Below are 26,814 nucleotides of genomic sequence, written 5' to 3'. Positions count from 1 at the left end.
CTTTTTAGTGCAATAAAATATTGCATTACAAATAAAAGAAGATGCAAAGCAGAGTTTGGGATGGGAATTGCCTTATATATATATTTCTGTTTACATGAAAGAGAATTGTGTACAAAGTCAGAGCACTGCATTGCATAGTTGAAACAGCACCAGCAATGTGAGCAGCATGATATCAAACGAGCAACAGGGTCGCTTTAAGAAACCAGAAGGACACTGCATCCTGAAGCTTACTGATTGTTGGGCTGAGGGGGACGCTGAAGCAGCAGCTAAAGACGATGTATTTGTTGCAAACTTTCCAGCATTCAGGCTTTAGTTGTTCGAGTTTGATACTCCCCTCTGTGGGTGGAGAAGTCGAGGGACTGGCTGACGTCACCCAAAGAGCAGGGATAAAGCGCAGTGCCCGCAGCTGTGGGATGAGTAAAACTTCCTAAGAGGTATACAAGGTCAGCTGCCCTGTGCGGCAGGTGCTCTGCTGACAGCACCCTTCCCCCTACGGTTCTGCTGCTCACACAGACCTAAGGAAAAAAGAACAGCAACCCAGAAAAAGCTATCTACAATGCCACAGAACGTTATTCTCCAAGGACCAGCACCCTGGGGATTCAGGCTTTCAGGAGGAATAGATTTTAACCAACCCTTAATCATAACGAGGGTACGTACTCTTTCCATTTCCTTTCTATTTTCACATTTATTAGTCGTTGCAGGGGTTTGCCCTTTACTTTTCTGGTGTTCAGAGATGCAGATGAAGCTGTGAGCAGATTAGCAAGTAGTTGCTAGTTCTGAGGAGAGCCAGCTGAATGCTAACAGTTCTTACAAGTTTTGTGTGACATGTTCCTGGGACTGCTTTATTGGTCTGACACTTTAACTGCATTTCTACTTATGCCTCAAAAAATTCAATTCAAGTGCCTTGGCAGCAGAAAAGCTCCGGCATGGTTACCCCAGGCATTCAGATAAGAAAATCAGTTTTGAGCCTACTAAAGGCCAGACCCTACTTTTATCATTTTCACAACTGGCCTCTGTGATCACGGGGGGGACAAGACCGCTTGGCAGCAGGTCCTCATGTCTGGAAGTTTGTGCTTTGCAAACTCCGCGCCAACTTTACAAGACTGATCTGACTCTCATTTAATTAAATCAAGTTCTGATTATTGCCATCAAAGGCAACAGCACCTTTTTTACACATGTAAAGGTTTTCATTTTCATGAATGCTAAATCTGTGAATTATTAGAAAGTTATCCAGTTCTGAATATGAAGGAGATCATTCTTTGGTGTTTTCTGCCATATTTAGAAACATAATTTAGCATAGCCTCTAAGGAAGAGCAGGAATCCGAGCCTTCATTATTTCATGGGTTTTGAGGTATTAATTGAAATTTATTTAAGAAACCAGTTACTCAGTGAATGGAGCATATAAAACACTGCCTGCTGTCCTGCACCTACAGGCATAGATCTACCCAAAAGACAGGATATGTCATTTTGATAATTTGCATATTTTGAAAATCGTGTTCGATCCACATCAGACTAGAATTAGTTCTCCTTTTACTTTTGCTGCTTTTCAGAACCTCAAACACACCACATGTGTGTTCCATGAGCCTCCAGATCACCAATGCTTTTTTTTTTTTTTCTTCAAAGCCCTGCACTATGACTCAATATATACACTATGCCTGGTATTAAATAAACATCAAGAGCCTTGAAAGATGGATACCGCTGGTGATGTCTTGCAGTAAATATGCTTCTAAACAAGAGTCTGTAGAAGGTTTAAGGACCAACCTTTCACATATTATACCAGCAAAACTTCTTTTCATTTGATTACTTATTCCAGATTTATATAAGCATAAAAAGAAATTATTTATTTTAAACAGAAGTAAACCAGAGTGCTATTATTTGACTGTATGTAGCTAATGTCATGTTCATAAGAAATACTCATAGGACATAGCAAAGCCTTTGAAGAAACAGGAGACAAAAACATTGAATAAAAAAAGGAAAAAAAATCTCTGGATGTTTTTGGGCCTTCATTGCCTTTTATGGGCCTCCAAAAGAAAAATAGTTTCCATTATCTCCAATGAAAAATATTTTAGCGGTGTCTGGTTTGTATTTTCTTTGTGTTTAGATTAAGTGCAACAAAGTTTAAAACTGCAATAACAAAGGATGTTACTATAAATGTAACTTTCTAAAGAATAAATTATTTTGCAATTGACTCATACCTACCAAATGCCTCACAAGACATAAGTCATAGGTTTCTAGCATATTACAAAAATGCTCAAAAGTCATATTTCAAGTAGAACTACAAAATAAAATACACACAGAAAAATAACATGTTTGCTTAGCTCAAGTTCAAGAATATTAATGGTAGATTTGTTTAAAATTAGTATTTTTGTTGCTGCAGCACACATTTAGAAGAATCCCTAAAGAAGTACTCATGCAGTACCCCTTAAGAAGTAGTGAATATTTTGCAAGATCCATCTGCCTTTTCTGGGGGCCTAGGCGTTCCTTTCTTATAAGGTATCACCAGCAGCCCATTCACATTTGGCTTAACTGTTCTGACAAAAAAAAATAAATTTGCCATTAAAACAATAAATTATTTTTAAACACATTTTGAATAAAATAATGGGAAAGATGTGAAGTTTGATTGCTTATAGTCCTTGTTCAACAAGAGAAAGCTTTTACCAGGACTTGTCAAGAGAAACAGACAACATAAGAGATCATTAACTACCTGTCAAAAGAACAGATGTCATCAAGAAACCTATCCAGAAATTGTTCTGTTGTTTTGACTGTTTCAATCAAATGCAAAAACCACAGATCATGTTCACTGGGACAGTAAAAAGAATAGGAGGAGACTAAAAATAAAGATACTCAGATTCTATTACGGTCAGAAACAACGCTAACTAGAAATAATGAAAACTTTTCTTGAAGTAGTTGGAATTTACATAGATGCAAGGAAATTACATCAATGAAACTGATCAAAATCCTAGTCTTAACGGATCTGAATAATTTCAGTTTATTCAGTCCAGAAGATAATATTTTGGGTTAGGCATTTAGAGGAATGCAATCCTAGAATGCAAGTCATACAAAGAACAAAGCGTAACAGGAACAACAAACTTGTAGAGGCTGGAGGGGATGGTGAAATATTATCAAATGTAGATTTAAATTCTATTCTAATATAAACCTTTACAGATCACAATGCAAGTATTTATAATAACTCAATTTTATATTTAGCCACCCTGTCTGCAGGCATTCATAGCTCTCTTCAGAAAACACAGAGCCTGAAATATTTATGAAGATGTAACATGATGAGCTTCACAAGTCTACTAACAGATGCAGGGAGGTTTTCTTCAAACTTTCATGGGAGATGTTGCCCTTCACATAGTTAAATAGTTATCTAGTCCCTGACAACATCTGAATGCTCAGATTTGTATTTATCCAAATCTGAGATACCTAGGATACAGGAGTTTTGCCATACAGACATGTCCTGAAGAGCAAGGCAAAAATTTTCCCAAAGCACCAGTAGAATCTACCTCATTAAGCCAGGATGAGCAAGCAACAAACACTACAGTCATAATATGATTCTGGGTGTTAACAATACACGTTTAATGCATCACTAATAAGTTCCTTAAGAAACAGTATCACCTACATTACTGAGGTACCCACAATATCAATATTATACCCACAATACAGCGTGATCTTGCAACATGCAAACTGGTCCCTTCCTGTAAAATGTAGGCTGCAGTACTTTCGCTTGTTCCCCTTCCCCATCAGCAACAGTCGAGACTTCCCCCTGAAATGTTGAGAAGAGCTGGCACCCAGCCATATTCCTCCTACCACATCCTAGCAGCCAGTCTCCAGCCCTTTCCATCAAACCCAGGAAGAGCAGATGAGGGAAAGGATTATACAAAGGCAGGTAACTCTGTACCACAGAAGCCCTGGGCAAGTAGAGCTCAGCACCCCCATCAAGTTGTTAAGGCCCAACAAACACATCCCAGAAGCCTGGCAATAATAGTTCAGCTAAGGAGTAGGAAATACAGACTCCTGGCCCTCTCCCTCCTTCCTCCCACCAAACGCCGGTAATCCCATTCAACCATATAGTAGCACACTGTCACAGCTGGTGACAGCATGCTAGAACAATCCAGTGGATTGTGCATTACCAGCGACACAGTGGGTTAGGCTCTACTAGCAGCGCAGCTGCAGGGGAACGTACCACGCTAGACAGATATGCTACTTTATAAGGCAGGATCACCATCTCCGTACATTGCTGCAGTATGCCACAGACACAGCAGAGGATCCATTGTGACACGTAGAAAGCATAATCTACTGAGTAACCTGTAAAAGACTTATTCAAGCAAGCTTACTTTTGAGAGGCAACCAAGAATGGCTAGTTTTGCCCATTTGGGATATTAGAGCATCAACACCCACACTCAGACGCTAGGAATCCTGCTGCCATTTGTCGTTGCACACGTGTCCACAACATGCTAAGCAAAGTCAGGAGCCATCCCAGGTTAATGGGACAAGCATGATCATACCTCTACCCCTGTCTTTTCACAATAATACAAGCAGCATCAGTGTAGTTCATTTACCCTCAGAGCTGTTGAAGTTTGAGAAACAGACAATTTTGGAGTCTTCAGACTTAGAGTTTATGAGCAACTTCCTTGATTCATACTCAAACAGATTATTCAGACACCTTAACGGTTTGTTGACCACACAGTACACGAATCCATTCTTTTGGAGAGTGAGGGGCTAACAGCTTCCAGCTGGTCACAAATACCTACTTGGAAAGTTTGCCTGACTTGATAATAACACATGCATTGCAGTTTGTTCCAGTGAAATCAAAAATAAGTTTACATGCTGGAATGCAGAAAAAGCCCACAAAACAAACTGCAAGTTCTTGGAGCATTCAGACCCACTTTAACAGAGAGGGACAGCTGGAAAGAGGAGAAAATTATGCTATTTGGCTAATTTTTGTCATTATTTCAATACTGATAAAGTGCAACACATATTAAAGATAATATTTCTATTTGGCTTTATGCTGACAGTTAGTACCGTCATCTTCAGAGGCAACAAGTCTGCCAGGTTCACCATAGATAGGGTTCAGAACATACTGGAGTTATACTGGGCAGCTTAGTCTCTTCCTCTGCTGGAAAACTGGGGAACACTGGAATTGAAGAACATTTCCATAGCATGCTTTCCAGTCCTCCATAACACTTAATTACTTTTAATAATTGAGACCACACTTGCTTTGGATGTTGCAGAACATGGTGAGAAAAATTCTCTCCAATAGCTTTTTCACCTCATATACGGCACAGATCAGGGAACTGCTCTTGTAAGCAAGACTACATCGACATTCTTGTCCTTCACACTGTAATTGATTAACTTCAGAATAAGCAGCTATTGTTATTTTGAATGAAACAAGCCATTTCCTCTGTTCTGCTGTTCCAGAAGGACCATACTCCAGAAGCTTATGTGCTACATCCATCAATTTCATGTTGCTACCTTGGTTATCAAAGGTCACCTAAAATAGCAATACACACTTAAGCGACCTAAATCCCACACAGTGGCCAAAGATCTACGTAAATGGTATGGTGATATGAGAAGTCACCTGTTTGCAAATAAAGGCCTGGAATTCTAGAACAAGCTTTAGTAGCATCTAAGGTCATGGTCTCTCTACAATACTTATTTCAAAACAGAATTAAGTTGCATTTCAATTATTTTAACTATGACGTAGACAATTATCAACAAGCCCAAGGGAAAAGTAAGTACAGAAAGATAAGCTTAGGGCTATTTCTATGAATGCCACTGACGGTGGTACATTTCTGTGAGGTATGAATTGCACCATAGAGATCACCATGGTGGATCAGGGCCACTAGTCTCAAATGCAACGGGACTTAGAGCTAAGCACTTTAAAGAGTTCACAGTCTGGATCAGGCATCAGTAAAGAGAAAAATGTCATTTCAGTATTATTAGCATATTACTGATTACTTAGCAATACAACATGAGAGGCCAGGCTAGCAGAAAACACACTAACTGCTGTATTTGTCCTTAAATGTTGTAAGACCTCAGGTAGCTTTCTGTATTATCCTGACAATGGCATATCATGCACACGAACATTAAGTAGCACAATTTCTTAACAGTTCTATTCTTCTGCTATTGCCTGGAGTTGTAAGGGAAAAACTTAACTCAGGATTTTTTTCCCTAGCAAATTACACAGTGGTAGTTGAGACAGAAGATTCAAAGACAAGCTACAGTAACTACAGAAATCAGAGTGAAAACCATTTAATGCAGAAGTATGAAGATAATTTCCATCTAATTTGAAGTTAGGATGAGTAAAACATTTATATGGTGATCTGAGAATAGAACTGCAAGAGGGCCTGGCAAAATTAAGAACTCATTTTTGTAAGCAATCATATGCTTGTTTACAGGCCCTTTCCCTCCCTAACACAATAGGAAATAGGGAAGCATGGTGAAGTTTATTTCTCTATCAATTTTCAGGTATGTATGATGCTTAATTTATATTTTTTTTTTTTCAGATTACACCTGGAAGCAAGGCTTCAGCTGCCAACTTGTGCCCTGGTGATGTTATTGTAGCTATCGATGGTCTAAGCACAGAGAACATGACACATAACGATGCCCAGGAGAGAATCAAAGCAGCTGCACATCAGCTTAGTTTGAAAATAGAAAGGTATGTGTACACATCTACATACTACTGAAAGAAGATACTACCCAACCAACCAACTAGACAGTACAACTATTATACAGTGTAACTCTTTAAAATAGTTTTTGATAATTTCACAAAACCTTTAAGATTACAGGCACCCAGACCTACCTCACCAAGTCCAGATAAGACAAGACTCCCCAGAACATGTCTCCATGGGCACAAGAAGAATAGCTTCCCTCAGGCTACTCACCACTTTTGTTGAACTGTGAGCTGTACCACCCACTGCCTCTGCTGACTCCACAAGTCCTATGTTTGCCGCCAGTAAACAAACAGTTCTTCATATTTTGGGGAAGTAATAAACCCCTCAGCTAGCCATCACTTGTTCAGTTACCACCCTGCTCTAACACTCCCTTAGCCACAGGTGCTCCTCCTGCTCCCAATCACAAAGCTGCCAGTATATCCTCCCAGTCAAAGGAAGAAACGTCGTGTTAGACTTTCATAAGGGGTGACAAAGCAGGAGATTTAAAGACAACTTCTTTGGCCACAACATATTAAACCAACTACAGGATTCTCAAAGCAATGTTAAAAGCAAAACAAAACTAAAAAAACCCATCTCTTACCTAAACTGCAAGAGTCCAGAATCTTTTTGCATTCATTTAACGGGTCGGACACAACGATCTTCAAGGTCTTTTCCAATCTAAATGACGCTGATTTCTCTCAGCTAAAGCCAGCAAGAGAAACAACCTACATCTTCACATCTCCTAACAGAGCTTGCTCAGCCTTTAATCAGAATCACCTAGCACACTTCCAGCTGTCTCCAAGAATCAGGCAGCTCTGATTGACCTGAGGCCCTCAGGGAGGCACAGCACTTTATTACAGCTGATCACAATTATTTCTTTCCAAATACAGAACGGGGATGGGGTGGGATTTGAAAGGAGCACTGTCTAATTACTACAGCGCACACCACAGTTAAAAATTCCTACCATTAGTTCTAGGTTCTATTACAGATTGCTATATGCTATTTAGCAACTCTTAGGAAGCAATTTTCAACATACAAGTGTAATTGCACCTATGAAATATGTGCATATGTTTTAAATGCAAAATATTTGTATTTATATAACAAACAACTAGATTAATATTTAACATTACACTATTTTAAAATTAGCTGCCAACTTTGTCAATAAAAACAGAATTGTAACTGAACCATCCCTGGAGGTGTTTAAAAACCTTGTAGATGCACTCCTTAGGGACTTGGTTTAGTGATGGACTTGGCAATCCTGGGTTAACACCTGGACTTCATGATCTCAAAGGTCTTTTCCAACCTAAATGACTCTATTATTCTATGATATTTGCATAGTTTTTATCTCTGGCTAGATGACTGAAAGAATCATCTGTGCAATTTCCTATTTACAATTGCACATATACTCTGCATACCTAGATTTTGTTCCTGCACTGAAAAGCAGGCTTTACATGGATATTGTTATCATAAAAAAAGACATTTGTGTTGTTGTGGTTTAGGATTATTACTAATATATTCACTTATTTCTGCAAAATAGTCTAAGGACCCAACATTAATTCTATCAACAATTCAAAAAACAAAACTGTAAAATGTTTGGTCAGCTCAGGTCAGAAAGGCACTAATTCCCCTTTCCCTTTGGAAACTGCTAACAAGTAATTTCCCATTGTTCATAGCATACTTAATTTTTTAAAAAGTAAATACAGTTTTATATATTGTTTACATACAGTACACAGTATATATCATTGAAGTATTTATATGTCAAAACATTTAAAAAGCATAGAACAAAGTGCAAATTTTCAAGCTGCATTATATTTTACAGGGACATATACAACTCTATACAAATTCAAGTTATTTAAATCCTGCCTTTCTTTCTTTCTAGGTCAGGAACTAAACTGTGGTCTCCACAAGTTTCAGAAGATGGTAAAGCACATCCCTTCAAGATAAATTTGGAAGCTGAACCACAGGTATGAATTGTTAAAAGTTACCTAACCATTTCTATTCACCCTTTTACACTCTATCTCCTTTGTGGTCATTAAAATTTTTTTAATAATACTTCATGCATTATCTGCCAGTTTAAGCTAATACAAACAACCACAATTTTGATAGATCTGAACATCATTTTATCTGACTGGATGGTTTTGATTTTTCAGATATTAACAGAAACAAAATGTTATCAAGTTACAACACATTCTCATTTTTCTTTAAAACTGTACATATCACCATAGTTTTATTACAGAAAGAAAATACTTCCTTTTATTCTGATATGGTTTAAGTTGCTTTAACTTTTTCAACAGAGATTCTTCATCATATAAGGAAGTTCTTCATTCAGGAATAAATGTCAAGTATCAAAGCAATGCACTCATCACATCACAAAAGTAATTTTGATATAACAGTCAGTTAAATAGAGAGATCCATTAATGTTGGGTCTCTTTACTTCCATACATTTTTATACTACACCGCAGACCTGGAAGTTACAAATTTGTAAAACTCCCATGTACTGATCAATAAGTAAACCATTCAACACTTCTGACCAGCAAAGTCTTGATCCTTGTATATGACCAAAGCCAAATCAATCAATTGAACTCCTCCTCTCTCTTCAAAGTCACACCCAGCCCCTTGTGCAAAGCTATGAGCCGAAGTCTCTGCATTGTTAATAGCTAATTAGCTAACTACTGTCTACAACTAGTACTTTATTCCTTTGTCATTCCTCTTTAACCTACATGAACATTTGCTGTTCTCTCAAGGGGGGGGAGGGAAGAGCATTCTGCTGATCCTGGAAGGCCAGGATCAAAGCAAGTATGTCAAAGTATTTACTCTGTGCTAACCTAGAAAAAATGTAAGTGCAGATTCCATTTCAATAAATCCTACGCAATCCACCAATCCTGTTTTCATGGCGACACCCCCAAACATAACTATGGTATTTCAGTGTTCCAGTTCTTTCTCTACATTCCAATCCAAAAACTTGCATTAGGTGATACAGCGAACTCCATCAGAAATAACATAGTCTCTTCAGCAGTAGAAGATAGTACAGTGAAGAAATAAAACTATTTTAAATGCATATTGTTGTGGAATAGCTAGGATACATGTAAAATAGCAACGGAAAAAATTCACTAAAAAAGCTATAAAGAAAACCATGTAGGCATGTATGACTGGAAAGTAATCCCTTTGCATGAAAGCTACATTCCTAAAAAGGATAGTTACTTAAAAATAAATCACAGGTTTTTACTAAGTGCTACTTGGCAGACTATTGAAAAAGAGTCTTCATTGGGCAATCAGAAAAACTGTTTCTCCTAGATTAAAGAGCCAAACTCTTCATTTTAGTATATCTCTGTCTTCCCTTCCTAGGAAAATCAGGAGTACTGAGTATATTCAATAAACAGCAGGCCTCAGAAAGGCAGCAATGCTTGTAAACAAACATGCTAAACCATTCTAGGGATGATTTATATTTTAGATTAAATTCTTCCCTGCAAGAACATCCACCACTGATCTCCCTGTGGGAAAAAAAAAAAATCTACAATTGCTGAAATTTTAAATGAAGTTTTACTGCATATTTAGTCACAACATAGGAGACCCAGCAGTGTGTATACTAGTAGTGAAAACAGAACAATATCAAAGTTTCTTTAACCTGAGATAACAAATTGTTGCACAACTATAACCTGTGATGTTGGCATCCTATTAGAGTTTGCTGAAGTCCAATTATAAATTAAGACATTGAAGCCCATAGAAATGGAGTAAAATCCAAAAGCACTGTAGTGTTACCTCAACTGTAAAAACAGTTTATCCAAAAGTATTGTATGCATTGACTGGTGTGCAGAACTGGGAAATCACTGAGTTCTATAAAAAGCTTTTCCTCCATTTATATAATAATTAAAATTAATTAAAAGTCATATGTATTATAAATGTAGTCAGATTTTTTTTTCACCCTTGTCAGATAGGCATTTCAAAGTTCACTAAAAAAGTCTGACAAAAGTCATTAAGGTACATTATAAGCCAACTAAGTAACAATAAGAGATGAAAACATATAATCTTCTTAGTAAGAATCTAATTTCTATTTGCAAGCTAATAACAGAGAGCTATAAATGAAAGTAAAACATATTTTAGATTGCTCACAAATTTGGCCGAATACTTGGGCAAAGAATGCTCACTTTAATCAATAAAAATTATTCTACAGATGCTTGGAGATGGTTATGTGAAACTGATAAATACTGTGCCTACTTGTAGCTGTGGAACAAGGAACCTTTACACTGTACCAAACTTTTGCATTAGGCTGAGCACCCTCAAAGAGTCATTTGGAGATTGATGTAGGCAATTGTCATAGCACAATGGAAGTTCCCACTGTTTTTTTCCTTTGGGAAGAGGAAACTGAGGCAACCATTCTAGTAATTGTTATTACAATGACTATTACAGCAATAAGTGGCTGACTGAGAGCCACTCCTGAAAGCTACACATTCCCACATAAAAACCAGCCACCTAATTTTGTTAGTCTGGAGCAACCCATAGCATGACAGCTAAACACTATCAGACTACCTGAAGTATTACTAATAGAGTCACACTGTATCCTGTATAAAAGCAATTTAGAACTTAAATTTCTCAAAGAATATAATTAGAATGAGAAAATAAAACAATCTAAATGGCAAACTGTTAATTATTATTATAATAATAGTATATTATAACAAGAAAAAAAATTAAATCCTTTCTGCTGCATTGTCAATGTAAAAAAATACTATGGCCTGTAAATTTTTTCTCAGTTACAATCCCTTTAACATCATCTAAAATGACTTTCTTTCAATTTCCACAATTTCTTGAATTGTTTTTCTTTGAGCTTTTCTTTTTTGCTTCTATCTTTGCCTTTGAACATTTTTTCAGTGAGACCAGGCTTTTGGCCGTGAAGGACATTATACATTCCTGGGAAGTATAAATATACTATACACATAGAAAAGGATAAAGATCTAAAAAAAATCCCAATTCATTATTCTAAAAAGTTTATTTATAGTCTGTTACCACTTATAATAAAGTTTTGAAACAATGTAATTGTGCCAGTCTAGTTTTGAGGACTTACCTACCCCCTCTTCTATAACAGCATTGAGAGATAAAGATTTTAGCCACATCATACCTCCAACACGTAAACATTTGTATACTGTCAGCAATTATCCCCAAGGAATGCCATCATATGGTCCATGTTGGAAGCATTTCTATAGATTTTGAGAGCTACATTCATTCTATTCCTGATACCTATATTAATGCAAAACGTAGTTAGCCCTGCAGAAAGGCCATCAGTCATCTGGAAAAAATTTAAGAAATTAAATACTGTAATTCTCAAATGTTCCTGATTAGGAATCAACAGCCTCCAGTTCTCATTTAGCTTTTGAACTGAAGGAGGACTTTTCTCAGATTCAATGAGATCCAATAAACACAAGAGCTGGACTATTTTTGCTGCTGTATGTTCTGTCACTGACATTTTATATGAACAGATAAGTTAAAAAGAAAATGGAATTTAAGTCTAACTAACTGCAAATGTTTCACAACTGTTACATTGTAAACATGCTATTACGGTGCCACATGTCTTCTGTGCTGTTCATTTGTCAACAAGAAATTAAAAAAAGAGGATGGAATTACAATGTTCATGGTTGTTTTTGTTCGTTTTGTATCATACATGGATTTAAATCAATTTAAAATACATTGACATTAATGTCTTTCATTAAGCAGACATGATTCTAAACACTAGTAGATTATTTCCATTTACTAATACATTTTGTTAACTGCAACCCAGTTCTATAAGACAGAACCAAGGAATTGCAAATAAAATCTTTGTGCTTATTTATCTGACTCTTGCTTTCAGTAGCCTCTTACAATGCAATGCTGCTAAATATTTTCATTTAATAAAACTGCTTTTTACTGTTTGCATTTTATGGTTGCATATTACATATATCCATGACTTTTCTTTAGGTCTGTTCCTAAATATATATCTGAAACTGTTGTTTCAAATGAAAACAAAGGGCAAACCCACATTCAGGTTTTCATAATTTATATAAATTATTCACCAAAACTTTGAACAGAGATTTGATATTGTCTGAGAAAGGAAATACTGCTCTGAGAACTGAATAAAAATCTACATATGTCAAAAATGTGCCCATACTTATCTAACTTGCTCTTATTATCTTGATTTATTCTGTGGATTTGAGTATTCAAATATCTATTTCGGGGTTTGGTAATAGATTTTTTCAAACTGGAAATTTTTCTAACATTCCTGAAGGCTAAGGTAATCTAAAAAAGGCATTTCTGCATCAAAAATTTACAGTTTTATTTTGCAGAACAAGGAGACTAGTTTGTACAGCTTGCAAGATGTACATGAAAGACCACAATTGCACCTGAGTAATTTTAAAGCTGAAAATGTTGACTGTGTCACCATTAAAAATATGTGACGGCAAATACCAGACAGCCTAAACTGTACACAGCGATTAAGCCAAAATCTTCAGTACCTAAGTTACAAGCTTCAACAATTTGAAGTAAATATTCAGCAGTATCAGAACTTAGACTGACTATAGGTCATATCACACAGCGGGATAGCATCATAAATACAGAAATGGTCTATAGTATTGCAGATGTGTTCCTAGTACACCAACCACACTCAAACCCAAAGCCAAATCAGAGAACTCGCAAAGATTTCTACAACAATTGAAGTATTGATGACCTGTGCTATCTCAGCATTCCAAGTTCCAGTCTCTAAAGAAACCAATACAGATTGTAGAGACCTATTTGTTAGGAACAAGAGCTTTTTATTCCATATTGATGGAAGTTAAAGTGCTCTTGCAGCACTGTCTCCAAAAAGCACTGCAGGACATCAGGACAAGGTGATGGACTACAGCTGCAGATGTTCTTCACCACTAGCACAGAAAGGGGGGAAAAAAAACCCTCAGTGGTGACAACACTATTTTTTCCAAAGTCTCTTCTTCTGTGGATTAGGGATGACCTGAGCTGACAGAGACTCAAAGGAGGCTTTACTAAATATGCACGATACCAATAAGTGAATTTTCTTCAGTCTTTATCATCCCTAGACAATCACTACAGAACATTTAAATTATCTGAAAAGTCAGCATAGATTTTGTTTCCAGATTTTACCCCTATGATTTCCACAACTGGAGGAAATTTCCTGGGTCAACAATGAACAAAATCATATTCCAGAAATAAACAAACATAGGCAGAATAATTTCCAGTTTACCCATTTCTGGGTTTTCCTTATTTATGATGATTTCACATTATATTACACAATGTCACAGGTTTTGATGCACAGATATGCTTCAAAGTATGGAACAAGTTCAGAAGAATATCCTCTAACTGATGGACATTCAAGACTATTTCAGTTAAAAGAGGTGTTGAAAATTACGTGTTTTCTAGGCAAGACATTTACAATAAAAGCTTCATATTTGCAAATCCCTTTTATCATTATGCAACAAAAATGCAGAAGCCAGAGATAAGCCCTAAAGCAAAGCAATGAAGCTAACTACATGAAGTGTTTCTAAAAGAGGAATGTAAACAGTGCAAAATCTAGAGGACAATACAACAGGTTAGTACAATAGTCATCCCTCCCATTTCTTCTTTAAATTGCACACTATTTACAAATGTGGACTGCCTTCTGTTTGCCCTGAGGCAGGAAAATAATAGTCTCTGAATGTGTATGGCTTAAGTAACATACAGAAAATTCATGGAAAAATGCTTGCACCAGTTAAAAATTAACAAAATCACAAAAGTAAAAAATGCAGAGATTAACAATACTGATGTCAGATTTACTCATTACTAGCTTGGGTGTGCATTGTAGCTTTGTGTATTTTGTCTGCCTATCATGTACAGGAATTCAAGCCTATTGGTACAGCTCACAACAGAAGGGCCCAGCCTTTTGTTGCAGCAGCAAATATTGATGACAAAAGACAGGTAGTGAGCTCCTCCTATAATTCTCCAATTGGGCTGTATTCATCTGGCAATATTCAAGATGCGCTTCATGGACAACTGAGGGGTCTCATTCCTAACTCATCACAAAAGTGAGTACTTGCATTTACTTATGATACATGGTCATTGGTGGTATGTCACTATCTGTTCCGTTTTCAATTGGAAAGTCCAGCTCTTGCTGTTTTTTCTGATGAGTTTATTGATTATCCAAAAAAATGGTGATAAATGAAGCCAATTTTTTCCAACAGAAAATTATCCATTCAGCACCATAGTAGCAACGCCACAGGTAGCTAAAATTTGCCTTCTATGTTGGGCTGCAGCACTACCTACCATTCTTCTCGTATAACTGCGCTTTACTCTGAATGTTTCTGAACACTAAAGCGATTGTATTTTGAGTAGCAGGAATGTGCAAACTAAACACTGTTAATTCACTGTTAGAATTTTAAAACTTCTTTAGATAATTTTTAACTAGAAATAAGCATTTGTAGGCCAAAGAAAGTTATTTTAACCCTCTTTTCTTTACAGGATATGAACTACTTTGAACACAAGCATAATATTCGGCCCAAACCTTTCATAGTCTCAGGCCGAAGCAGGTTATAAACTCTGAGTGCTGTGCTGGATTTGGATGCATGGTGTTATTTTTTAATGGATACTCACCGTTCACATTAATAAAGCATACTGATGCGTTTGAAATTTACTTCTAGTAGTATATAGGCTAACACTAAAAATAAATAAAAAATGAAACGGTTTACTTGCAGAGATCAGGCTTGAAATTCAAATTTCTGTTTCCAAAAGAAAGCAGGTCCACTCTCCCATCTCAATTATATTGGAAAAAGTCTGAAGTAACTGTGTTCGTCAACCTGACTCAGTTTACAGTGTAGCACCAGATATTGTATACTTATAAATCTATGGCACTCTGCAATTCTTCTGGCCAAATGAAATACATATAATCTGTTAACTTGCTAAATGAAAGATAGCTAGTGATAAAAATTATCATCTAGGCCATTCAGAGATTTTACGTTTGCTTTTCAGCAGCCCTCTATTCAGAAGGCAACTTAAAGCAGAGCTAAAATAGAACTATTTGATGCCACAGACTTGTAAAGCTGTAAAATGTAGAAAAGCTTATATATTTACATCCATAATTTTAGTGTAATATTCCTCTATCATAGCTGGGAACGAAATGCTTCTTTTACTATTAATTACATTATTAAACATAGAGGGGGAGAAAAGCAATGCAAACTGTGGCTAAACGCAAAAGAAGCTCAAAAGCACTCGAGTGATGCAATATGTTGTGATGTTACCCTTTACCCTTGCTAGCAGTAGCAGTTTTTACCAGTGGACTCAGTGTTCTGCATTTCATTCTGAATGTTTAAAATGACTGCATTTCAATTATACTAATTTAAGTCTCGCAAACTACACCAGAAAAACAGGATAATTAATTCATGTGTTCAAAGGACAATCTCATGTGGATTATCAGTTTTGTGAGATGTGTTAAATTTTTCAACCACCTGAGCGACAGAGGAGACTGTAGAAGATGGGTAGAGTCCCATCCTTCTGTGAACAAGAGCTATCAATGTAGAACACCACCGCAGTGGAGGAAAGGTGCCCATCTCTCTTTGCAGTCTGATTCTGATACAGGTTAAGTGACAAACCAGTCCTTAGCAAACATGCATGGCCTCTAACCATAGGCAGCACTTACATACGGTACCTAAACTGACTTCGGGGCCACTAGGTACCATTTACAGATACCTAATCAGATTTACAGAGATTCAAATGAGTATATCGGGAACCTAAGTGCCTAAATCAGAAACCTCAATTACACAATATTTTCCATGAAAATATTGGAGTGAACAGTCATTTTCCAGCAACTCAGGTAGAGAAAAAACCCGCGAAAATTAACTTGGCAGCAATACAAGTTAGCTATCAGGTATTCTAGCACTGGAGAAGTCTGTGTTTACAAACTGCAGAATGACCGATGCAGGGTGTTACATCTACAAAACCTTGGCTGTCACACTGTTTGTCTGCTACTTTTTCATCAGTTTGGCTCAATAGATGTCCCATGCTAAACACATCGAAAAACAGCCACCTTGATTGACTGTAAATATCCTTTAGGACAGGCAGCTGAGGCTAAATAGGACTTTGACTAAAAGAAGAGCTGATTCTGGACTGAGGGTTTGAGCTAACAGATTGGATGTTAGCAACAGTTTTGGACTTTATTTTGGCAAAACTAACTGGAAAATATATTTAAAATATAATTCTATTTTATTGATACTTATATTCTGTTTTAACATTACTTTGGCTGCTCATAGCAAGAGTTGTGATTTTTCTAGCCTCTTCCTACTACTTTCCTCTTACTAACACTATCAACACTGACAAAACTTATTCTACTGCAGGATCTAAATGTGGTCTTGATTCTTCAATAAGTCAAGACAGTAAATGTGTAAGTTGTCTCCGTGTGAAGTTTTTGGCTGGCTCATGCTAGGTGATGATGCAGAACTGTACTTTTGCTTTAAACGCTTGCCCACTATTTCTGGTATTAGCTTTGTTTTGATATATCTTTGATGGTGGAGTATATATTTCCCTTTACCTTTTTGAGAAAGTGGTCCTACACAAATTCCCCTCTGAATCAAAGGGAGAATTTTGGGTTGCCTTCACCACCCAAGAGTAGCTACTGGGCAGAAAGAATACTGTATGATCAAACTGGGAAACGGAGTATTCTCCCAGGTTTACGCAGAACCATTCAGCTTGGAAAGAACAAACCACTGCCCTGACATGCAGGTTGGAGGAAAGAGATTAAGCATTTATCATCTCATAGCTCCAAATATCACATAAATGGTAACCAGTGACTGTGGAGAGCCTGGGTTATGTGCTGTTACACAGCAACAGCAAAGAAACATCCCATAACAAAGAAAGCCTCTGAGGTGCTACGGAGAAAAGACCAAAGTGTTCAAAATAGTGGCACTGAAAAAGACTGGGCTGAATGTTCACACTATTTTACTAATCCTTTTCAAGAGATGTCAAATTAGTGTGCAGAGCCTTTCTTCAGTGATACTAAGCAACACCGGTATTTCTAAAAAACTGTCCAGCTTTTTTGTTACATATAAATTATATGTAAAATCTACTTCAAAAGTAGTAAAATTAATTCTCTGAATACATATCCATCGTTCTTGTGAAGGACCACTTTACCTTCCACTGGAAACACTGTAATTTAGAAATGCAAAAGTAAGCCTGGCTGTTTTACTATCTTTTCTTCTTTGAAATGTTCAACAAATATTTTAAAAATGAAATACATTGTTAAACTAATTTTAAAAGATTAATATCTTATTGTAAGATTTAAGGAAATCTAGGAAAATTTGCATTCATCATTTTACACTACTTTATAGTAGTCTCTTCAACTGTGGACTGAGATGGTTGTGAGGTACAGTACTGGAATGTTGTGTCTCGGATTCCAGTACTGCAGGTGTTTATTCTGTCACCGAAATGGACAACTCACATAACTTTTGTAAGCTACCCTTTTGTAAATGGTAGTTAAAAATGTAAAGTAATGTTATGTTCTGAATTATCCAATTTATCAAAGAATTTTTACTGTCTTTAAAGAAAATGCATGCCAGAATTTCAAGGACTGCTTTATAACTGGCATTGATATATTTACAGGAAAATACTTTCCAATGACTACGCATACTTTTGCTATTCTCTGCTTTTTATACTTCTGCTTCTCTGTATCTGTTCTATTTATGCTTTTCAGCCCTGTTAACATCACCGTATTCCTGTACTTTTGTCTTTATTCTTTATAATCCGATATGCATTGCACACTCTTCTGTAACCTGGCTATTAACACAGTGGATGCAGCACTCCTTCGGGGATTGACTGTGGCAGTGGACGCAGTACCCCCTCTTCAATTAGCACGGTTAGCTCTATCTGCCCTAGCGAGCTGAAAGCAGTGTCTAAGATGGCCCCTAACATTCCCTTGGAAATGGAGCTTCCCGGTGTCAAGATCGTACACGCTCAGTTTAACACACCTATGCAGTTGTACTCAGATGACAATATCATGGAAACACTGCAAGGCCAAGTGTCTACAGCTTTGGGGGAAACACCCATAATAAGGTAATTAGAGCAGATATATATATATATATATAAAGATATAAATATATATATAAAGATATATATATAAAGGTAGAAAAATATCTTTAATATTTATAAATATACAAAAGCATTAATAATATCGCACTGTTTCTAATGAAAATTGGTTAAAGAGTTAGGAAAAACCTAAGTCATTCAAAGTCATTCAATATTTTTGTTAAAATATTAGTAATTTACTATTTTTAACCAAAAGTATTAAAGGAGATTTCAGAATTAACAAATATTTCATAGGAAAGAATCTTGTATTTGTCACTAATAAATAAAAACTGATTATACTACCTGGACTATTAGCTGACTGACCACTCCAAATCAAGATTCTCATTCCCTCCAAAATTCAAAACTATTATAATTATTTATTTAACAAGTATTTAATAACTTATTCATCTTAATCTAATAACATATTATTAATAATAAATTTATTCCAACTGTTGAAATTCAGGTTATGAAGCTTAGGAAATCCTGCAGATGTTTAGTGTTCCAGATATTTAACTCTCATTCAGGTTAACTTGTTCAGTACAACTAGCTCTTTTCCAAAAACAGCCGGAATCGACTTTGTAGGCTTATTAATCCATCTTTGATTAATGAATTCCATCCATTGCAATGACTAACAGTCAGGTAGGCACCTTACGTATCTGGATAACAATGATGATTACCCAGTAAAAAGTTTTAAAACACTATCCATTTTTTTTCAAGGGACAATCGTTGTTCACGTTGCTTTATATTCACTTTTGCACAATAGTAACTTACTTTTCTGTTTCACAACAGTACTTTTGTGTAATTAATGTAATTCATTATATGTATGGTGTAAACTAAAGCTAATTACTAATATTTTAAATAAGCACCAATGAGCTTTCTTCAGCACCTTGCACAATTGGACTGTTACTAACTATAAAAATCATATTCATATAGAAGTATTTAATTTAACCCTATCTGATGAAAAAAAAAATCTTAGTTCATGAAGTCTTTGCAGAGTAGTGTTAGTCTACTGCATTAACATTTATACTCAATCACAAGTAGAGAAAAGAAAGATTTGGTTTTTCTTCATTCTGAAACCATTAATTAAGCCCAGAGTAATCAGATTTCACAAATGTCTGTGGCATTCCCAGTTCAAGAACTGATTCTCTACACAGGTTTGAAATGTCTCTTTTGTTGTGGGATTGGTTTCCACTATGTATGCATTTAAAAATATTATCTACACCTTTGTGTCTGGTTTTTTGCCTTCTATATGTAATTGTATTATCACTTGTCTGATATCTATGAATATTTCAGTAGAGAGGAGAGAATCAAGGGTTTGATTAGCCATTGGTGAGAACTGAAAAACTAAGCTCCTTCTATTCATTAAAAACTTATGACAAGAGAAGAAAGTGGTAGTTTATTCACCAGTTTAAAGATGATGGCTCAGAGAAATCTATTGATTGATGAAGATGCAAACAATTAACATAAGCAACCGGGGTCACTGCCCAGCTGCTGCTACTCTTACTGTGCCATTTGACAGCTTAAATGCTACCCTGGGAACTAAATCAAACCATTTAAAGCAAAACCCAGTCTAATTCCTTGTGGAATTAGTTGCTTATTTCCAGGGGAAACTTACCTAAGTTTTAACAGGCAGTAGGAGACCAGTGGTAACAGGAAGTTTAACCTAGACATCTCTATATATATAGCAGTGAGGTAACAGACTTCATCCAAGTATATTTGGACTTTTTCAATTAGCCCCAGCAGCAGTTTGAAATTTACAGATGCCACACATTCAGCCTAATTCCTGCCAGTGCATACAGTCATCTACTCTTCCTCTCATCTACTTAGGATGTTAGTTATCATGATCAATTTAAAACATTCAGCACAGTTTAAACCACCATGAAATATTCTCAGTAAAATCTTTAGCTCCTGGGTCATCAGAAATTCAACCATCAGCTGTTGTTTGGACAATGATTTATATTTTTATGATAAAATTGGCATTACAAAAAGTAAGCCATGTCCCATTCTAATTAAATTAAGAAATATAATTTCCATTCAGCAGTGTTCACCTTACAATGCTTCCTGCTGTAGTATACCTACTTCACTCTTTTTTGTCATCTCCATAGGTTAAATTAGTAACAATTATCTTAGCCAAATAAGCACTATATTAACTAGTGATTGAGCCAACACAGAAAACAAAGAACACCTTCACATCATGATACTCTCTCAAAAGATTTGTTTGCTTAGGTTTTGGCTGGCTCTACGTAAAGATATGAGCTGTGACTTTAACAACACTTTTGAGGCCAGCTGCTGTGAAAATAGAACTTCTGGATACTGTACCAAAGAACACCTGGCAATACAGCAACTGGTTACAGGAATGCAACTGCTTTGAGGTTAAACACAGGTACTGGCCTATTTCCAAATGCCGTTAGAGCCAGAACGGTAACTATGGAAATACTTTCATGAGTTTGTAGATTTATTTGTTTCAACAATTGCACAGATTATTTTTTTTCAGCACTTTTTAGATCAAGAAGAGGCTATACAAAGCAATGCTACCTGGAAGAAAGTCTTTCAGTAGTAGAAACACACAGTATTTATGTTAGGTTCCTGAATCATATTCTATGTCTGGTAGAGTTATTGCTTTGAAGTTACATTTATTAAACTGCTTTACCTGCTTTTCCTCCCTGTAATACAGTGACCCAGCTCCCAACTCAGTGCCTCAGTCTGACGTGTACAAGATGCTGCATGCCAACCAGGAGGAGCCCAGTCAACCTCGCCAGTCTGGGTCCTTTAAGGTGCTCCAGAATTTAGTCTCCGAAGAAGGTGGTTAATAATGACATATTCTACCTGTTCAAAGCATTTTTAAATGTTTGTGGGAAAGGGGGAATCTGAGGAGAAAACACGTGTGATCAGAGCTGTAAGAATCTCTGAAAGCCCAATTCTTAATCTTACAGATAGTACACCAGCCTCCTAACATTTTTCCACCTCGATTGTATAGCTAGCAATCTCCTGTGTGAATAAAATGGGGGTGCTAATCACATTTTTAAGAATCTCCTCTCAGATTTTTAGATCATTAATGTACAAAGCTGACTTTAACTGAATATCAGAAAGTTTTATGTGAGAGAACTTCTGGGACAAGCTGCATGTACTCATGACACCAAGTAAGAAAACGCTCCCTTCCACATCCAGGAAAAGAGAAATTTAAACCAACTCCTAAAATAAGTTTTACCCATCCCCTCCTCATTCTAAATAAAAATTGAAGACCACACTATAATTTACAGTCATGTTCCCTTCAAATGAAGAAGTTTTCAAAATAGCATTACTGAAGGCTGCAAGCTTGTTGTATTTACAGTAAGTGTAAAGAACAAAATACAATCAAAAGTAACCTAAAAGATAAATATTTAAAATTTTAATTTTTCTGTCTCAGTATTTACCAGAGAAGAGAGAAATGCATCTAATTGTGTATATATATATATATATATATAAAAAAAATTGTGGGATTTTGCTTGACATTTTCTTGTATTTTGCTAGTTTGGGATTCATGTTACTAATCTTTCTGAATTTGTTGTATGGTTATTTATATAAATAAGAAGCTTTCTAACAATAGGTCTTGACTATGTTATGTTGCTATGTTAAAGCCGAATCCTATTCCTTCTCCTTCTATACCCAAGACCTACTATCAGAGAATCAGATGATATCTGTGACACAGAGAGCACTATATATATAATAATTTTTGTACTTACATTTTGGTTGCAGCTACACAATATTTTTCCCAATTCCAAAGAGCTGGAATCTAGCTCACTAAACTTGTATAGAGAAACTTCATTGTTTGTTGATACAAGTGAAAGCCTGTAAACACATCCAGAAGTGTATTCACAGGAAAACTATTTTACTGCATCAGATGCTTTTATATTAGTCTGTACATAATGGAATTTTTTTGGTTCTCAGACGGACGCCCTGTGGGTACAAGAAGCGTGAAAGCACCTGTAACAAAGATACCTACTGCCATGCCTGGTGTCCAGAAAGTGCCACTGTGTGACAAGTGTGGGAATGGGATTCTGTAAGTTATCTCTTTTTGGTTCTAGAAATGTCTTGTTCAACCACATGTTCTCAAACACCACCACAGAACACAGGAATGCTTTCCAAGTGGTGGTCTTGGTCTCCACTTGCACTGGTAGAAAAATGTTTCTAGAGAACAGAGATGTAGAAATATATTGTTCTAAATCACAAATTATTCTCAGGACCTTTTGTAAGTCAATTATTAACACATACATAACGAAACCAGCATTTACCTGTGCTGCATTGTCTCAGACTGTGAAATCTCAAAAGTTTCTTTGTAGTGTAAAACATCTTTCTCCCAGCCCAATGTAAGTACCCAGAAACTTCTGTGGGACTATTTCAAAACTACCAGATTTCTATCCAAATGACATCACTAACTTCAGCAAAGAACACAGGTGATGATGAGCTCAGAGAACACAGTCACTATGAAAAAAGAAAAGTGGTTTTGAAACTCATTTTGTCACCACTTTGATAGCTTAGACTGTGTTTTCTGTGTTGTAACCAAAGTAAGATGTTTCTTCAAGCTCTAGTTTTCTGATGAACTATTGAACTATGAGATCAACTCTATGGCTTTTTATGTCACTTACTCAAACTCAGCTTCCAACCTTAAATTATGTAGTAGTTGGCAAAACCACCAGATGAACAATCTAAAAGCCTTAAGATAAATACCTAGAATGAATTATCTGTCATACTGTAGTTTCTTCTCACTTTACATTCATATGAATTAATTGTTTTTTTTTTCTTTTAATTGTTTCCATATAGAGGAACAGTGGTGAAGGCACGTGATAAATACCGGCACCCCGAATGTTTTGTGTGCTCTGACTGCAATCTCAACCTGAAACAAAAAGGCTACTTCTTTGTGGAGGGCCAACTATACTGTGAAGCTCATGCACGAGCTCGCATGAGGCCACCAGAGGGATATGAAGCAGTTACCGTTTACCCAAAATGTTAGTCTTAACATTAACACACAAATACATGCATGCACACAAAAAGTCATTAACAGCTTAGAAGTGTCAGGACTTCTGCCTGATTCCGAAGTAGCAGCTTGTAAACCTTTTCTTGTGGGATTCTGAGGGAGGTGGAAGTCCCTATTAGTCAGCAGTAGCATACTATACCAGTAAAATTCTATTAAAATATTGCCTTTGAAGTTGCCGGTATAACTCAACGAAGTATCAGCTAAAAGAGCTGTACTGAAATAAAAAAAGTGAAACAGCTGAGGTGTTACATGGTTACTACAACATGTACATAGGTGCTGTAATCAAGACAACATTATCTGTGCAAACACCCAAGTCATCAAAGTGTTACAGGCTGGGCCCTAACAAATGTAGAAACTTCACATATCATTAGAAAAGCAGCTATTTTACATGGACAGTACAAAACAAACAGTAGTTCATGTCTGCTTCCACCATCTATTATTCAACTACCATTAATGTATGCCAAAAATAGATTTTGCTTACTTTGCTTTAAATTTGGGGTTATATTGACTTAAACTTTTGATGCAGCAACTGTGATAAGGAATAAATATCAAGTCATACATTAAAATGGCTAGTATAATAAAGACTGTTTAGTAAGAAGCAAAACAGAAGTTCTATGTTGTTTTAATGATTTGCAATGAAATCAGCTTTCACATCACTTAGCAGCAAATTGTTCTGAAGCATGCACACACATACATTGGTTTTGGGAAAAAAAACCAACCCTACACTAATAGGAACTCACTGCAAATTCAGAATGAAAGTAAATTTTAAAACTTTTCTGCAGAAAATGGTACTGGGGTTTTGTCCGTCCTTCAATTTCCGTAAGAGAAACAATGGGAAAATATCATAATAAGTTTATTGCTGGTAAATTAAAACTTGGAAAACTTTAAAAATAAATGTAAATTAAAATATGCAAATGAAAGATCTTCTGTAAAAAGCCTGGTGAAGGCCTAAGGGAAAAAAAGGCTGAAGGAATGCGGTTTTAAAATCAATTTCTGAAACTTTTAAGGGCTACATTGCTTTCAAGTAGGTGCCAGCTACATATACACACCTAACTGACAAGCCAAACCTTAGTATTTTCAAAAAATATCAACATAATTAATAAATGATTCATTGGGGTATTTTGAACCCGCTTTAAAGTAGAAAAATCTACAAAATTTTATATCAAGTCTACAAGGCTAGCACAAATTAACAACTCAGTGGCAAGCAATCTTACATATTTTCCCATTCTACAATATAAGAAACTTAAAATCTGAGAAGAACATGGAATCAAAATAATAAGCTGTATATACTTAAAATTTATTTTTAAAATTCAAATGAGTCCAAAAGCTTGAAATACAATGTCCACATATTTGAAGACTTTTCAAAATGTCTTAAAGTATCATTTTGGAATGTAAATGTTTCAAAAAATGTTTGAGTCACTGCACTTATAGTTTATGTCTGCATCCCAAAAGTGGACATAAAGAAAGTGTTGCACTCTTTTAAAGGTTAGTTCCTGAATTATTTTGAGGGCACAAAACATAATTCTGCTCCTCATGTATCGTGGAGGCTGTGTAGCATTTATATTTATCCACTGATAAAACCCATAAAATAAATCTGAAAATCCTTTTGAAAGTGAAAGTGCACATAATGTCTATTTTTACAAACCTGAAGTGTCATTGGTGTTTTAAATTATTTGCTTAATGTTCATTTCTTTGTGGAGTACCTGAAGGTAAAAATAAATCTACTACATACAATAAAGATTCTGCGTTTCTTTTCAACTGGTATGAAAAATGAGAAACTGTGAGTATCAAGTGACTTCACAATAGTAGAAGTTTGGCATTTATGCTTCGGATTCACCAAACTGCTGGTAAGAATGAAACACAACTTTTGCATTAGGCATTTGAGGATATAATCTGGGCAAAATTAGTTTTCTAAAACTGAATGAGATCATGTGTTTTCAAAACTGAAGACCTGAAACTATTGCAACTACACATCATCAGTAGGGTAACACTCACCTGTCTCACGACAGTCTAATTCCAGGCCAAACATACCAATTGAAAATGTGGGGAAACTCTCAGAAATGTAGATACAAAAACTGTTAGGTTAAAAGAAAGTCACAGAACATGACCTGATGCCAAAACTCTGGGGAAAGTTCAGTGGTATTGCATCATCACATGGTGCTATTTTGAGAGGTTTGAGGTTGGACATGACTTTGATAGAATTAGAAGGTAAGCCTATCTAATTGCAAGTACTGACCTAATATGAAAAGTTTTACACCAATATAATATAAAGCAAATCTTAGATTTCAGTTAATGCTGATTCTGAAATCCTTGATACTGATAGAAGAGAAAAATAGGAAATTGAATACAGAGATTTAAATGTCATAGAAAGATATAGCAATTCTCTCTACTGCGTGCTCAAGGCTGAATTCTTTATCTTAGTAGGGTGTCAGTGGTTCCTGGCACAAATCCTCTACAGCGTCCAGCTAAAGAGCTATCTACTTTATCTTCTGGCTTAAGAATGGCATAGCCAGTAAATCATGATAGCTTAACACTACTATGCCTTTCAGCTGTGTCCAGACTTTTTTATATATGTATTACAAGCCGAAGAGAGCCATGGCATTTATATTTAGATGGAGAGAAAGATAGGAAGTGTGATTTCACATGCTTGTTATCTCGACTCTTCAGATGTTGATCAACAGGTGTGAAAAGCTTTCCCCAGCTATGCTACTGCTGCATAAACAGCAGGGCTGTTCTGGGAGATGTTAAAAAACTTGTATGAAACTGTAATACTCCAAATGGATAAGCCAAGAATTGCATCTGAAAATATACAGATTAATTTATGCGGTACTTTTGTATCAATTGTTCCAAGACAAATCCTTTTGGTCTTTTAAGTAATGCTGAAATGTTGCCAACAATTTGAAACCTAAAAAGTTGTCTAAAGCAGTTAAAAGAAAAAATGTTGTTTCCATCACCCAATAACTTCTTTCAGTTTTTCAACCACATTTCATCACTTAAAAAATTAAACCAAGACTTGTGTTCACATGAGAAGTATGTTATTGAAAGTAAACACCCCCATCACTCCTGCTTCCTGCATTTTGTTTC

At 36.0% G+C, this 26,814-nt stretch overlaps 1 protein-coding gene and 1 long non-coding RNA gene across 3 annotated transcripts in view; one reads left to right on the top strand and one right to left on the bottom strand.

Annotated features, from left to right (window-relative positions):
* Window positions 1–26,814, bottom strand: part of LOC121095237 — a 73,626-nt gene that overhangs the window by 36,253 nt on the left and 10,559 nt on the right. The gene's annotated exons all lie outside the window — the stretch shown is intronic.
* Window positions 388–25,435, top strand: PDLIM3 (PDZ and LIM domain 3). Of its 2 annotated transcripts, XM_040609681.1 has the most exons (8): window positions 388–649; window positions 6,510–6,661; window positions 8,536–8,620; window positions 15,126–15,193; window positions 18,441–18,704; window positions 21,391–21,518; window positions 22,644–22,755; window positions 23,517–25,435. In XM_040609681.1, exons 1-8 carry the CDS (start codon window positions 557–559, stop codon window positions 23,704–23,706), a joined length of 1,092 nt encoding a protein of 363 aa, XP_040465615.1. In that variant the 5' UTR covers window positions 388–556; the 3' UTR covers window positions 23,707–25,435. The 2 variants fall into 2 exon arrangements, with proteins under 2 accessions (XP_040465615.1, XP_040465524.1); XM_040609590.1 differs by lacking the exons at window positions 15,126–15,193; window positions 18,441–18,704 and adding an exon at window positions 14,505–14,692.

The sequence above is a fragment of the Falco naumanni genome, chromosome 1, assembly GCF_017639655.2.
Source record: "Falco naumanni isolate bFalNau1 chromosome 1, bFalNau1.pat, whole genome shotgun sequence".
Lineage (NCBI taxonomy): Eukaryota > Metazoa > Chordata > Aves > Falconiformes > Falconidae > Falco > Falco naumanni.
Note: the sequence above shows the minus strand (reverse complement) of the source record. Positions and strands in the feature narration are given on the sequence as shown.